Source organism: Astatotilapia calliptera, chromosome 12, assembly GCF_900246225.1.
Source record: "Astatotilapia calliptera chromosome 12, fAstCal1.2, whole genome shotgun sequence".
NCBI classification, from domain to species: domain Eukaryota; kingdom Metazoa; phylum Chordata; class Actinopteri; order Cichliformes; family Cichlidae; genus Astatotilapia; species Astatotilapia calliptera.
The window spans coordinates 32,353,925-32,370,142 of NC_039313.1; the positions used below are offsets into that span (position 1 = coordinate 32,353,925).

The 16,218-nt window shown below is 39.6% G+C and overlaps 1 protein-coding gene across 2 annotated transcripts; it reads right to left on the reverse strand.

The window, feature by feature from the left end:
* Nucleotides 1-9,693: 9,693 nt before the first annotated feature.
* Nucleotides 9,694-14,795, reverse strand: tor2a (torsin family 2, member A). Of its 2 annotated transcripts, XR_003273975.1 has the most exons (6): nt 14,563-14,795; nt 13,851-14,116; nt 13,131-13,306; nt 12,741-12,868; nt 11,227-11,623; nt 9,694-11,049 (listed from the first exon to the last, which is right to left on the reverse strand). XR_003273975.1 is itself a non-coding variant. In XM_026186179.1 (5 exons), exons 1-5 carry the CDS (start codon nt 14,681-14,683, stop codon nt 11,379-11,381), a joined length of 936 nt encoding a protein of 311 aa, XP_026041964.1. In that variant the 5' UTR covers nt 14,684-14,795; the 3' UTR covers nt 9,694-11,378. The 2 variants fall into 2 exon arrangements, 1 of the variants encoding a protein (XP_026041964.1); XM_026186179.1 differs by having other exon boundaries at nt 9,694-11,623.
* Between the last annotated feature and the right edge of the window lie 1,423 nt (nt 14,796-16,218).

Here is a 16,218-nt window from a genome sequence, read left to right on the forward strand (position 1 = left end):
CTCTGTGAGGCACCATTTCAAGGTTAATGCTCATCTTGGGATGTAAAATAAGGCAGCTCTATCACATGGTACAGGGGTATTACCTTGTCGCACATTATGTCCTTTGGGTGCCTTGATGCAGTGGCTGCAGTCAAACAGGCCACTGAGAAGTAACGGTCCAGTTTAAGCTATATCCACACGTACACGGTATTTCTGAAAATAGAGATTTTACTCTTTCATTTTTACAAAAAAACCCTTAAATCCATAAATCTATATCAAGCATGCTAAAGCAACAAGTAATGATATAACCCCAAAAGTATCAAAATGTTAGCTAATCAGAAGCCTAAAGGTAAACGTTATTAGGCGAACACAGATGAAGAAATGAGTCTTCTATTTAGAGAAACAATAAGGCTGAACTAGTGTCAGTGTCACTCTGGAGAAAACGTGGACTGGGAGACACGTCAGGAAAAATCCGTCGACATCTGTGCTCTGTTCTTACTCACTCCGATGCCTCAGTGTTTCTAAGTGTGGGGACAGTAGCTGTGGGCAGACAGTAAGATTAACAGCAACTGTCATTTACTATGCACTGAGAGATCAGAGTGATGGCAGCTACATAAATTGCTGGTTGGTCGACCAGCTGGTTGGAATACTTTGTTTAGTTTTTTTCCCCATGCTCATTAGATTTAGGCACTCAAAAACATGCTTTGATCTCAAACATTGTGTTATTTCCTTCTGAATTATTACTTAATCTAACTGTTTCATCCCAAAAACATAATCTTATTCCTAAACCTAACCTAAAGTTCTTTTTTGTCAGGTTGAAATCAAAGGTTGACCCAATGCAGACCAAAAACAAACAGGAAAAGCAACTAAATGAGAACAAATCCAAAATGCACAGGCTCAGACAAAGAGGAAGGAAGGACTATTTATACACCGAGGAGTAACCAGGGACTAGAAACAAACAAACAGATGAAAGTAATCAAGACAACAATCTATCAACCAATCTACCAAAGTAAAAAAAGGTCACAACCTAAAACACCTGTTCCTAAACATGGAGACAAGAATACTCCCATCAAACACGAAAACACGATGAAGGGAACACAGAAGGACAAATGCATAAACACAGAACGCGAGAAAGGACAAATGAAAAGGGAAACACTGAGGGAACTAAACACTGTAATAAAACTAAAGTTAACCATCCAAGAATACTAAAGAAGAAAAAAATCAGGAATAAAAAAAAAAAATCTCACTTAAAATCAAAACGTCAAACATAACAAATATGGTCAAACCTAAGCAGAAACCCAAACTTGAATATATTAAAAGAGTTATCTAGTGGCGTGAAAATTTAGGAGGTACTGACACAAGTATTTTAATATGGCGTGTCATGATCTGCCATCAAAGAGCACCTTCTGTGTAAAGGAACCATATCTGTTTAATAAAGTAGCATTTTACATCTGCCAAGGCTGGCAAAAATGTCACCAGATATATCAAGTATAATCAAAATGTTGGACTCGAAATAATAGTCTAGTCTGCTGTAAGCTTTGTTACAGGTTACTGAATGGTACATTCCATTCTCCTTTCGTGTCCCCACCATATTGTCTAGTGTGTGTATACACCCCACCAACCAGCCCTGTGTTTGCTGTCTATTGAGATGAACTGGAGAAGCTGGGTTGGATCACCATTCCTATTGTAAAGAGGACTGCAGCACCTTGCAAGCTGTAAATAATTATATTAGAATGACAGCTGTGGTTGTAAATTGTTCTGCACAGGTTGCTGTTCTTGTCTAGTTTTTGGGTTTTTCTGGGGTTGGAGACACTTTGTTAAATGTTAAATTCTGAGACTTTGTTTCTAGCATCTCACCGTGACTTCAGAAAGACACAAGAATGTGACTTTTCCTGGAAGAGAAGAAGAAAAATTGCTAGTGAGTCTGATCCAGGCAGCAATTTGACAAATATTTAGTTGGCAAAAGCATATTAACTTGAAGAAGGAAAGCTTCTGCAGGCTTTTTCACTAAACCACAGCTGTCAGCACCACAACATCTGGTGGCAGGTTTTCTGATTCAGAAGCTGCAGTGCTTAAAAAATGTATTCGACCGTATTTCAGACATCTGTCAACTTGTTTAAAACTTATTTATTTGGCAAATAACAAACAAAAATCAAGTTAGTGGCAGCTTAAATTTGGCTAAGTCGGTAATTAATTAAATATAGCATTTCACCATTAAAATGAAAATATTCTGTTCAGGAATGCAAGTAAACAAAAGTAATTTAACAACAAAATAAGCTCTTTGCCATTTTTTACAGCTTCTTTGTAAAACAGCACATTTTAAAATTCATTGATAATGACAGCAATTGTATTTTAGCATTAAAATATTATTTTGATTATAGAGCTTGCACATAATGGTAAAGTGACGCTTACAGAAACATTATCTTGGTAACTACCAATGCTATTTATTTACGGTACCTATTAACCACTGTCTATGACTCTAGCACGTCAAAAGTGATTATATTGAGACCATTGTAGTGCTTAGCTGTCAGCTAATGCTACCAAGTTCGGTTCTTCATCAACAAATGTCATGAATGCAGCAAAGTCACAGATACTTCCTAATTAGTGATGAGTAACATGCGTAACCTGTGTCGTTGTTGTATCATTCTGTTCTGTCTGGGGTTGCACTGTCTTGGTTTTGGTTTTTTTGTAATTTTTGCACACTTGCACTTTATGTAGCCCTGTGTTGATTGCCTATGTCACATGTAGCACCATGGTCTTGGAGGATCGTTGTCTTGTTTTGCTGTGTACTGTACCATTGCACATGGTTGGAATGACGACAAAGCAATTTGACTTGACTTGACTTGAAAAAAACAACAACTAAAATTACACTGACGGCAACGCAGACTTCTTGAATGGTTGTGAATACAATTAATCTCACAACAACCCAGATTATTGGTCACATAGTTGCAGTAAAATTCCTTTAAGAGACTTTAGCAGAATATGTAGCAGTCCATTTCAGTTACTCGATTGTGGCTTGGACAGTCTCGGTCGTTGTGTCCTTGGGCAAAACACTTCACCCATTGCCTACTGGTGGTGGTCAGAGGGCCCGGTGGCGCCAGTGTCCGGCAGCTTCACCTCTGTCAGTGCGCCCCAGGGTGGCTGTGGCTACAATGTAGCTGCCATCACCAGTGTGTGAATGTGTGGATGACTGGATGTGTAAAGTGCTTTGGGGTCCTTTGAGACTAGTAAAGCGCTATACAAGTACAGACCATTTACTCAGTTAGCTGAGAGTGTACTTTGCAGACATTTTGCAGCTGGAGCTACCTGTGTTTCAAACACACCTGTTAATCAAAATATCTACATCTCTTCTCCTGTAAACCTGCTTTGTATACCAGCTATAATACTGGGGGATACTGGCTACAGTAAACATGTTTACTTCTCTGGTAAAGCTGGGTTTTTTAAAATGGGAGTCCGTGGGGTCGGACTTGCTTTGGCAGGCTTCTTTCTTTCTTGATTATTACATCATGTGTTTGAACTTTATGGTTTCGGTTAGATGTCAAACACTTGGTGTCTTCACCGAGTGCTGCTGCTGTCGAAATATAAATCATAAAAGCCTGACACTGCTGAAGCTGCAGTATTGTACACTGTACAGGATCAGATATGTTTGGAAGTCAAACTTCAGGCAGTAGATTACTAAAATGACGGTTATTCCATATTTATTTTCCCCATTACATTTAAAGGTTGATAGAAGCCAGCGTGGTCACAATTATATTTCCTTTTAAAATCTATGAACTTTTGCATATGATGGTATGCTATTCTACACACACAAATTTATTGAAATATCATGTGCAACTTTTGAGTGAGCTCTCACTCTGGTCATTCCTACACCTCATTCCTACATGCCGTCCCATTCCTCTCCATCCTACTGGGGGGACAGCCGGCTGCAGGAATGCAGGCCCGTCCCAACCGTCCCAAATGACTGCACACACAAAAAAGGATTTAACTCTTTGTCACAATTGTCCCCTCACACTCCGGCCTGCAAAGGGAGGAAAAAAAACAAAACAGCACAAGACTCCTGAATCCACTGCCCCTCCACCATCTCGCCACCCTCAACCATGACCCACCCCCCTCCCTCCACTGTGGCCCCTACCTTTCTCCTGACCCCGGCCGCGTGCATAAAAGACCCATCAGAAGTATCGCTGGCCACATTTACAAGTGAAAGAGGCTTAATAATGGAGCGGTTAGGGAGAAGAATGAGAAGACAGAGGGGCACTCACAGATGTGGAGGTGCAAAGGGAGGGGGGAGGAAGGAGCAGCGTCCCATTGTTGCCCCCGCCACCGTCACCACCCAGCTCTGGTGGAAGGAAGGAAGAAGGGAGGGTTGGCGAGGGGTGAGGAGGTAAAGTGTGAGGTGAAAGTTACTTTTTACACAGATTTTGATGGAGGAGCAGAGAGGAGGAAGTAAATGTGGTGAATAGGAGGTTGGGGGTGGAGCACAACATTAAATTGCAGAAGAATAAATTAATACAACTACACTACTCTTACCTAGGAAAAAATAAAGGCTTGTCCAGCTGTTCTACTGGGAGTGTGTGAAAAAAAAGCTCAAAGGTCGCGGTGTGTGTGCGTGTGTGTGTGTGTGTGTGTGTGTGTGTGTGTGTGTGTGTGTGTGTGTGTGTGTGTGTGTGTGTGTGTGTTACGGTCATCCTGGCTTTTTCTTTCCCTGCGTCTCTCATTGTCCTGAACTGCATAGATGGCAGCACACAGCAACAGCAGCTGGGGTGAAGAGGCCTCTAAGCTGACCTTTGAACCCCTCCTCTTCCTCACACAGCCTGTGTGGTGGTGCTATTGGTGGGTGGGGTGGAGGGCGGAGAGCAGAGGGTGGGGGTTGATGAAGTCATCACAGCAGGGTCGTGGTGAGATGTGGCATATATAGGAGGCAGCCTGGTGCCTTTTGAAAGGATGAGGAGATGTTTCCAAAATTTCATCAAGCAGAGAGGAAACTGAAGTTTGGAGGTTTTGGCTGGTTTCCTGTTTGGTCGGTCACCTCCAGCAGGTGAGAAAAATGGCAGTTGGGCATCTCCAAAGAAACCAAGTTGGCTGAGAAAACAAGCTACAGTAATCTGTAGTAAATCTGGCAGCATCTGAAAAGTTTTCATTGGCCTTGGCTCAAAATTTGACATTTAAATGACAAACTTGACTCTAATGTTGTTTAACTTGACGTTTCTTGGGGTGCATACTTCAAGCACATCTCGTTGCTCAAGAGAGTAAAATCTGACAAAATGAAGAAACAATATTTAAACCAAATTTTGTCTCACGCCAACCTCATCTCCTAACATGAATCTACAACCAAACTGCTTCATTATGTTTGAGAAACGACCATGTTCTCAAATCTCAGAAGCACCGTGCACCATGATTCTTACTTTGGATGACACCAACATGACCTACAGTTCTTCTGTGATGAATATTTTTGATGATTTGTGATTAATTTATGTTCTTTAATTCAAATAAGTCTGCCTTCTTTCATCTGGGAATACTGGTAAAAATCAGAAACTTCCAGTAATGCACCTCTCCTCCAGTTTTCCCATGAATTTATGTGGCACAATTCCTTATTTTGTGTAGTTTCTGCTCACACTCTAACCAGTCACTTTAGATAGCTGCCCCTCCCTGAGCCTAGTTCTACCTCTTCGTGTTTAAAGGGAATTCTTCCTCCCTACAGTTGCCAGGTGTTGTTTAAACAGGTAAATTATACTTCTGTGTCAGATCATCGTTACTTACATCATGACGGGACCCCATTTTAACTCTACGTCGAAACCTGACGTGCACCTCCCTCCCAGGAAACGTAACTACACGTCGTGTTGACACATACCACGGCGTGAATGTGTGAAAGTGCAGTGTGGGGATAAAGGTAGTTTCCGTTTACATCTGTTAGGTTTACCTAAAATAAAGACAAACAAAACCTAGAAGTCTGTCGCACAAAGAGAAACTCAAGAAGTTAACCCAAAGCACAGTGCTGCTCACACACACTACCAACAAAGGTATTCTGGCACTGGAGTGCTCTTCTTTCTCGTGCTCCCTTATCTAATTACTGAATGCGTTTAGCTGTAAGACGCGGTACCTAAGGCAGCAGAGAGAAAATGCAACACATGCCCACACATGCAAAATGGGCGCTACACAATAAAACTGAATTGAAATGAACATATGAAGATGTAAATTTTTAAAAATAACTTTCACCCCAGAGTTTTGACTCCAGGGTTCATTTTTAAATCTCATGTTTAGGTGACTGTGTGGTAGGATTTAGAAAAAGCCAATTCCAAAAAACGTGGCCAGACAGTGTAAAATGTAAAGAAAAACAAATACAATTGTTACAAATCTCATAAACAGTTATTTTATTCACAATATAGAAAACATATCAAAACTTTAAAGTAAGAACACTGAATACTTCTACTTTGAAACCATACTGTTAATGATAGTATGAGTGCTTTTAACAAGCCAGAAGGCCACTCTCCTCTTTAGTCTGGAGGATGGTGCATCCATGTTTTCCACTTTGCCTCAGTTGATAATAAACAAGCTTTGGGCCAGAGAATGAGATCTGTACAGATATGCCTTCTTCCATATATGATGGAGCTTTGCTCTGCATTTGTGGATGGCTCCATGAGCTGTTCACAGACACTGATTTGTGGAAGTGTTCCTGAGCCCATGCAATGATTTCTATGAATTAATCATGCCTGTTTTTTAATCCAGTGTTGCCCTGCAGGCCATAAGATCACAGGCATCCAATTTAGTTTCCAAACTTTTATCCATTACACAATCTCTGACTCATTTGATATCATGTACTGTAGGTGATGAGATATTTTATACTTTATACTGCTCGTATCATTCCCAATCATGTTACTAATCTCCATCTATCCTAACCTGTTACCAGTTAAATACACGATATTGCTCCAGCGGTTTTCTTTAAGTAACACCAACGTTTTACAGCATTTTGCTGTCCCTGTCTCAACTTTTTTGAGACATCTTGCTGCCATCAAACTCAAAACTAGCTCTTTTGAAATATATATTTTCTTTTTTTGTATGATTAAAATGTGCATCTATGAGATTTGCAAATTATTGCATTCTTTTTTTTTTTATTTACATGCTACTCAGTGTCCCAATAGAGGGTAGATAAGAAATCTGATGGGGTGGTGCTTTTACCTAAATATTAATATCAGCTGATGTGATGATGTTTATCAGGTATAATTGTCTAGGTTAGGTGGATGAGAATCTCAGCCTCAACATGAACAGGAACATCTAGTCTAGGGACTGTGAAGTATTGCCAATATTTATATCGAAATCAATGCAAGAACTTTTTCACAAATTGTACATAAAATAATGTGAGTTAGTTATAAATTCAGTGATTTGTCCCATATTTCAAGACCATCTTGCACCAGCCTTCCCTTTTGTTTCTCCAGTGAAACGTCCAGAATTTGATCGCTAAATTTTAATTTACAAAATGGTCAATGGTAGTGATGAAGAACCACTCACCAGTGCTGTCACCTATTGGTTAATGAACTCCAGTTTCGAGGCTTCGTGCATTTGAGCCGCTGTTGTGTTGAAATCAGATGTGACAGCAAGGGACAGATCTACTGGCTAATGACTTGTCAATCTCAAATTGTTAATTAACGAGCATACCCAGGACAATTCTCCTTTCTGAAACTTGAAAATCATAACCATGTGAGATAAAATGAGTGATTTAGCCCAAAAACCATCATCAAAGTTTTTTCAGTCCAAGACCTGTTTCCCCTTAGACTTCTGTGGGACTTGAAGATGTTTTTGCAAACACGTGTATCGCCCCCTGTTGGCAATTAAAGAATGCAGATGGATGCGTAATGATCACCATGTAATTTAACCCCAACTGTGTCTTTACCAGAGAGAACCCACACAGAAAGGATTCAAACCCAGGACCTTCCTGCTGTGAGAGGATGGTGCTAAGTACCACCCCACTGTGCCAACTCAGTGTAAAAATGAGGTGTCATGCGTAAATGAGTTGGATCTAATGTCAAGTAAGTTAAGAGAAATGTCCACACAAGTGAGAATGTAGCTTCACGGACTGAAAAGAGTGAACAAACACAGCCTCCTGAAGACCTCTGACACCTGTTCATTTCCGATGGAGAAACTATTAATTTCCTGCTCAACGAGATATCAGAGCTACGTCTTTCTCAGAGATCTAATCAGCATCGCATCTCGTACAGAGAGCTGATACACAGCAGCTCCAGTCATTCACAATCAAGGACAGGTGGATAAAAAAAAAAAAAAAAATCATGCTTCACCCTTTTTGAAGCAATTTGTAATAAAATACCAGAAAAACAGGCTTTTGTAAAGTTTTCAGTGCTGGATAATGTTGAGAAAGGATGAGTTTTAAATGAACAACATGTTGTTGTATTACATGACCATTATCTACTTGTTGAGTTACAGCAAATAACAGTCGTTAACCACTTTATGTGAAGAACACTGACTTCACTGCAGGTTTTACAGATGTCTTTCAGTCTCTTGATATTTCAACTGTTAGACTATGCATATGTAATTACCGTACAAAACAGTGACTTATCTTTAAAAAGCATCGTCAGTGTAGTAAATTTAACAGCAGCTTTTTCATGCACAGTCTTGACCCCCAAAGTCTTGATGCATGCTCAATCATCCAGGTAAGTAAATCCCAAAAGGTTGATTCTGTTCCTGCAGTCAGCTGAGACTGAAGAAGTCACTTGGATGTAGCGTTTTCTCCCACTGACAATGCTACGGCCGGATGAACAAAATCAACCTTTTGGGGTCTTGCTCCTCAAAGTTTTTCAATGAATGCGGCAGCAAATGTCTTAGTTTTTTTTGTGATTGTGGGGTCTTACTAAGCATTTTCAGTATGAGTGTCATTATGATTGGAGGAATAATTATCTCAGATTGAGAAACACAGAACTCCGAATTTATTTACGTTAAACAACTTCTCGATTCAGTCGCTCCGAGCACTTGGGTTTCCAGTGTGGCAAATAAATCACAATAAATGATAAACAGAAGAATGAAGGTAACTTCGAGTTGGTTAAGCGAAAAAAAAAAAAAAAAGAAACTGGAGATTAATTTAGCAAAAGAATGGGGAATGCCAGGCCTCAAGGGCCGGTGTCCTGCAGGGCCTTGATCCAAAACAGCTGATTTAAATGGCTAAATTACCTCCTCAACATGTCTTGAAGTTTTCCAGAGGCCTGGTAACGAAGTAATTATTGGATTCAGGTGTGTTGACCCAGGGTGAGATCTAAAACCTGCAGGACACCGGCCCTTGAGGCCTGGAGTCCTGCAGTGACCTCTGCAGTGACCAGTTGCCTGATTCAACATAAAGCACCCAAAGGGTTAAAAAGTAATTGGACCCTTTACTATCTTTCTTTGAAATCAGAGTGGTGATTGTTAAAAAACTGAATCAAAAATAAATAAACAAATAAAGCTGTAGTTACATGTCATATTCACAGAAGTAATAGGAACAACTTTATTAGGTGATCAAACGCGTTTCAGCTTATGGCCTTCACCAGGATCAACTGAGTCTTCATGCCATCAGATGTTTGATCTTTTCCATGCACCTTGGAATTGGTGAAGTTGTCCCAGAAATATTTGTTGATATTCTCAGAAGTAAAAAGAATATTTTCTATTAAAATGCAAGAAAACAGAGAAATCTCCCTGTTTTAATAAATAAATACTGGACAAAAGGCACAGAACACCTTTCTTGTGCCATTACATTTTATTTTTGCTTTACATTGTAGCAGTAAAAGGTGCACAATACCTCAAACGCTTCAGTCACGAATGTTCAGAAGCTGGACCTGAAACTTGTGTAACTCAGAAGAAACAACAAGGACAAAAACCAAAGTGTTTTGTTGTGGAGATTGTATTAACCATGGTAGTGTGAGGAGTCTAACTGTCGCCGATTATGGATGGCATAAAAATTTTCATACAAAACATGACTGAGTTTTAGCCTGGAGTCTGCCTTCTCCATAGCAACACAGCAAAGCTGAGTGGAAAAAGTAAAAATCAATCAAAAAAAACTGGCGTTTGATTTGACTATTAGACTTTTCTGTACTGAAAGCAAAGCTAATGAACGCTGATCCCTGCGGCTGTCTTGAGTTTCACGAGCCTCTGTGTGTGTCAACCTTCACCCTGATACGATAAGAATTTCATCTTCATCCTGTGAACTCCGTTACCCTTGTTCTTCACTGCATTTAACACGCAATTTATTACAAGAAAAAATTAATACTTTATAATTAGTAATTTGGTGTAAACAATCCAAACTTTTGGAAATATTTCATAATTGACAAAGAACACCAGGTCTTTTTAATACTCCATAAAGTGCACTTTCAGTGTTTTAAAAACATCCCTACCTGCTGCCTTTACAGTACAGTTTAAAGCAATGAAACAAAATAAAAGCACTACAGAACTCACTCACATGGGAGTAAGTGAATTAAAATGCACTGAGCTCTTGGTGAACTCAGCTTCACCTCCGTTACACTTGTCTAAAACAAAGTCTTTACTGCCACCTGATGGCAGAAGTGGTCACATGCTCCCAAAATATGGCACCGAGCCTGCAGGGCTGCAGCACACAAGTTGGGTTTTTTTTCCCCAAAGTAAAACTCATCTCTTCTTCTTTCATTTGTTTTAAAATGATCTGGCAAAGGAGCTCCTTTATCCTGTGACATCTTTCAGTCCTAAAATATATTCTACTTTCTAATAAGCCGACTGATGACGTGTACTTTCATGTCAAGCTCTCTTTGCCACAAGCCAAATATGTCGCTTCATCCGGGTGAAAAACTTGGATAATGATCGTCGAAAGTCAACACTTAGCAAAAATCCCATTGCTGACAAATGTTACCCAAAATAAAAACAATCTTGTGTGATCCCTTTTGGGAAAAATATTAGAAAAATGAAATGAAGACAAAACAAACAAAAAAAGGTCTTCGCTCACTCAGCAAAGAACCTCCAGCTGTTTAGTCCGCTCTGGACACCTGTGACAATTCCTCATCAGTGTGACCATGGAGGGATGGCAGTGTTGACAAAGAATAAATTAAGACTGGATAAATAATGAGCCTAAAAACAAGAAAACATCAATTAATGACTTCCAGTTGAAGCCTTTGAAACCTGAAACCACAACATACCAACAAAAATATATAAAAATTAAAAGGTAGAGCTGGGTTTGAGGTAGAGTGTGGCATGACTCCTGAAAAAGTCAGAAAATGCCAACTATACCTTCATGGAGACACTCACTGATTGCAAATCCGGACAGTCAGGAGTTTCACTCCCCTTGATTTCATGCTCCCAGGGCATCCTAGCCTCCAGATGCTGCTCTGACCTGCATGTGAGCATCTTTCTCAGATTTTCCCTTTCAGTCCTAAAAGTTAAACCCAGTTCCCCTCAGCTCACAGGAAAAAGTTGATTTTGGCAGGGACAGTCTTACAGCCAGTGTTGGAGAAGTACTTTCCCTTAGCTGGAGTGTAGTTCATGTCGCCCCCTACTGCCTCCACCACGTCATTGCGGCTGCAGCTGCCCCGCTGGCAGAGCTGTGAGTGCACGCAGCGCTCAACGTGGTATCGGCTCAGGGGCAGGAAGGGAACAAAGCGGGTGATGAGCTTCTGCTGAATGATGTTGGACTTGAAGAGGCCGCCTGAATGGGGGGTAAAAACTCACTTCAGTTACTGAAGTAATGAAAGCTTTCATCAGCAATGTACTGGAAAATTAGCTCAAAGAGGCTGCTTAATTTCTGTGTTCATTATGATGCACTGCTGCAGAGCAATGATGCTGCTTCTATTATGGGCTTTAATTTTATATTCATGATTAACTTAAATGAATCAAAGTCAGAAGACCAGTTTTAGCTCTGGAAGAGCACCAAAGCATCAGTATCACTGCCTTCTTCCTCTTCTAGTGAACATGCAGTAAAAAAAAAACAAAAAAACACTGTGTTTGAACAAACCAAGGTGAGAACACTGACATGAAAAAAACTATTTTACCTCCTGACACCAGCATTTAAAATGTCTTAACCTTCTCACACTTTCAACATACATCTTCACCTGCTTCAACTGAAAATCCAGGTTGTACAGAAGCCGGAGTCATCACATCACACCTTTCCCTAAACCTCCTGATAATGGCTCACAGTATGACTTAGAATTGATTTTAGGATCTATTTCAAGGTCCTTCATGGCTTCTCTCTGTGCTACATATCTGAACTATGAGACCTTTACTCAACAATCTGAGTCTTTGTCCAGGCTCTCATGTGACTGTTATCTGGTGCTGAGGCTACAGCCTACTGGCCAAGCGTTTATGACCCATTTCATTTGATTGCAGTTACTTCTTTTTTAATTTATTTCTCCCTTTAAATGTTATTGAACGCAAGTATTGATCTGTAAAGCATTTTATGTGCTCTGTAAATAGAAAACATTAATATTTTATCATGGTTATTGTTACTTTTACTTTTTCTACTTCAAGCACTTTGCAACTTGTTCTCTAATATTTGCCTTCCTCTTGTTTTTGTCTATATTTCTCCTTTTTGTTATTTCTACTATATTTACTATTATTTATATTTTATTCAGTTCTCAGTTGATCAGCTGAGAACTCCCACAATTTCGTTGTACATGTACAATGACAAGGGCCATTCTATTCTGTTTTATTCTATCCTATACACAGAAAATACCGTACTGAACTTTAATCAAACTCTGAAGCGGTTTGGGATGAAACCACCTTACCCTAAGAGTGTGGAGTACTTAAACATGTAAAATGAGTCTTACTTGTGTTATTGTTGTAAACTGCCTGTGCGATGGCCTCCTGCAGGTTGTCCAATTTGATCTCCTCTCTCTCTCGTCCAGCCTGACGGTTCTCCAGAGCCACTTTGTTTATCACCTCCTCTCCTGCAGTGCTGCACACAAGAAACACAAAATAAGCTGCCTGTCCCTTTGTAATAAAAAAAAAAGTTTCTTCTTTAAGCATCACTGGGAGAGAAATAAAGTTTTGAGCATTAACCGTTCATGAAAGCTTTAAGTTATTTTGACAAAGAGAATACAAGAACTTCTTTTGGAGAGAGTTCATATCCGCAGAATTAGTGTCATATAGATCCTTCTTGGTGCTTTAGGAAGCTAAACACTGGACATGCCTCACTGGATTAGGGGAGTGTTAAGTACCTGATAAAGAGGTATATCGCCTTGCGGTAGTTGGTGCGAAATACAACATGAGACGGACCCAAAAAGGGCTCCAGGACATCAATGAGGCCTGGAGGCATCTTCTCCATCTCATCAAAAATGAAAACTGAGCGAGCGCACTCCGTCAGGTTTCCCTGCACCCAGTCCTTCAGCTCCTCCTACAAAACCAAAGGATGGATATTTAATTTCACAAGCTCCCAACACATCACCTATGACTGCAACTAACAATGCTTTTAATTACGTCTGCTGCTGTTCTGCTTTTATTACTTAATTATAGGCTGTGTAACATGTATAACTGCAAATACTGTTGTCTGAAAGGCGGCACTCGCTTGTGAACTTTTAGTATATAATTAAATGATTAGTAACTAGTTCCCACTTAGTTAATTCTATAGACAGAGTCTGCTGAACATAAAACAAAAATGATCATATGAGTCAAGTATCTTTTTTGTGTCTACTTGTGTGATCATTTTTGTTTTGACCAGCCCATCTTCCCTGAAATTGGGAGCAAAATCACAGGACTCTCTTGTAAGTTCTAAATGTATGTTCCTAAGAAGAAAGCAGTGTCCTGTTTGCACATTAGGAATGACAGCATTCAAACTTCCCTTTGTTATGGTCAACAAACATTTTATATTGAACACACAATAAAACGACTAGTACATTACTTCAGATTTTAGATATAACCATTTGTATTTCTCAACATACCCTGTACTGCTTGACTCGGTGGGGCAAGGGGAAGTGCAGCGTGGGGACAAACTGGTGGACATACGGGCTGCTCATGGCTGAGCCGTACAGATGATTTCCCAGCATAGAGCTGACCAGCGTCTTTCCCGTCCCAGAGGAGCCGTGGAAAGACAGCACCAGTGGCTGACTGGGGCTTTTATTATGAAGGAACCTCCCCACCTCCTCTGACACAATGTCCTGAGCCAGATGCTGTCCATAGACATTCTTGTAGAGGTCCCACTCCAAGTCTGGCGATCAGAAAAAAAGAACAGTCACAATCTTTGTTGGTGCAATACTACAGGGGTGGGGTGCCCTGTAATAACCACAATAAAGGGTTATAGGAATAAGCTTCAGGAACAAAACAGAGCAAGAAAAATCTACTTCTCGTGGCTGTTGTCATGAAAAACCTGCAAAGTAGACAACTAGCTAATTTAATTACAGATATTGTAAGAAATTTCTTTTATTCAGCCAGCTAGCATACCAGTTAGAAAATCAGCAATAAGCTACAATGAAAGCCTTAATTGCCTCCTCGGGAACACTGTACACTAAAAAAACAAAAAACAGTTAGCGGATATAATTTTTATAGGAAACATATGTAGTATAATACAGCAACAATAAAATACAGTTTCATAAACAAGCTAGCTTGCTAACACGAAGCAGCCTCCGTAGGTTAGCATCCACAAGTACGTCTCACCTCTAATATTCGGCTTAAAGTCACAGTCGCAGCTGTCCGATATGGTGCAGTAAAGTTTCTGGAAAACGCAGCAGACTGGGTTACAAAAGAACAAAAACAGCACAAACAGTGTCGCCAACATTTTGGCTGCCTGCTTGTAGACAGAAAAGCTCAGTTTGGAGCTTCTCCTTATCGCTACCGGCTGATTTTGTAGTTTTTTCCTCCCCGGAAGGCGCCCAGAAAGACGTAGCTCAGTGACAAACTGGACTACAATTCCCAGAGAGCATCCAGCACGGGCCGTGAATTGTGGGACACGTTGGAGGATCACAGTCCAGAAAAACGTAAGACTTTGGCAAACTTTACTAGAAATCTTCCTGACAGATTACTTTAACTGGAATGGGGAATAAGAGGGCGAAACGGTCTGGTATCAGGATTTGTTTGTTTGTTTGTTTGTTTGTTTGTTTGTTTGTTTGTTTGAAAGAAAGTTGTGACAGCACGTTTAACAGAGTTGTTGCTAACAAGTCACAAACTTTCTTGTTTTTAGTCGAAACATCAAACCTGAACCCGAGACTTACAGTTAATTCACAGATATTCCATATGGCGTTTAGGTAACAGTGAAACAGAAGCAGAAGGTAGACTAATAAGTGCGGAAAGGCCACATACATAATGTAGCCTTCAATTTTACTAGATAAATAGAATCTTGCATACTGGAACATGGGTGAAAATAGGAAACATGGTGTAAAGTAATAGGTTATATAATCTATATTCATAAACCTAAATGGGATGGATCTAAACCTCATTTTTTATCACTTTGATGTTTATTTATTTATTTACTTATTTACCTGGTATGATTCCATACTTTCTAGGAACTTTAAACAACAGGATATTAAAAAAAAAAAACGTTGTTGTTGTAGCTCCAAATGAAACAGAGACAAACCATCTGGGTTAAAATATCATACTTAAAAATGCAATTCAAGTAATTTCTTAAACATGTTTAATATCCATTTTATGTAATTATGCATGTAGATTTTTGAAAAATTCAAATAAAATGTGTTTGTGTTTGTGAAAGGTCTTCTATTAGCAAGTCAAAACAAAAAACAAAAAAACCCCAGAGCTATAAATCCAAGTTGTGTCCTGCATACAGCAGAGGGAGCTATTAATGTGAAAATGATCTTTGATGGAGTCATGTGTTATAACATTCTGGGTCCTTGCAAAATAAAATAACTTAATTTGTTTGTTTAGGGTTTTTTTCCCCTCACTTTTTGTCATGGACAGCACACTTCAGATATGCACCTCAGTGAGATGTCTGTTTTTGTAGTTTTATTAACAGTGACCTAAGCTTCATGCATATGATTAAACCTTTTTTTTTTTTTCAAACTAAAATACAATATTTTGCAATGTTACATTTTAAAACATCTTGAATAATGGTAATTGGGTGTATATTTCAGTTCCTCAGGTTTATGTTTTTGAGGTTTGGGGAACAGACTAAGGAATGTTGGTGCTGCTTCAGCACAGGATGTGCTTTGAGCGTTTTAGTGTTTTGACTTCCTGTCTTTGGTTTATCACTCTAGGGACTCTTTTCACCTAACCAGTGTTCCACTGTATCATTTTTAATGAGAGTTTTCTTGCTGTTCTTTGTAGTTGGGTTGTTTTCCTTTATACTCTGATCATTTTCTC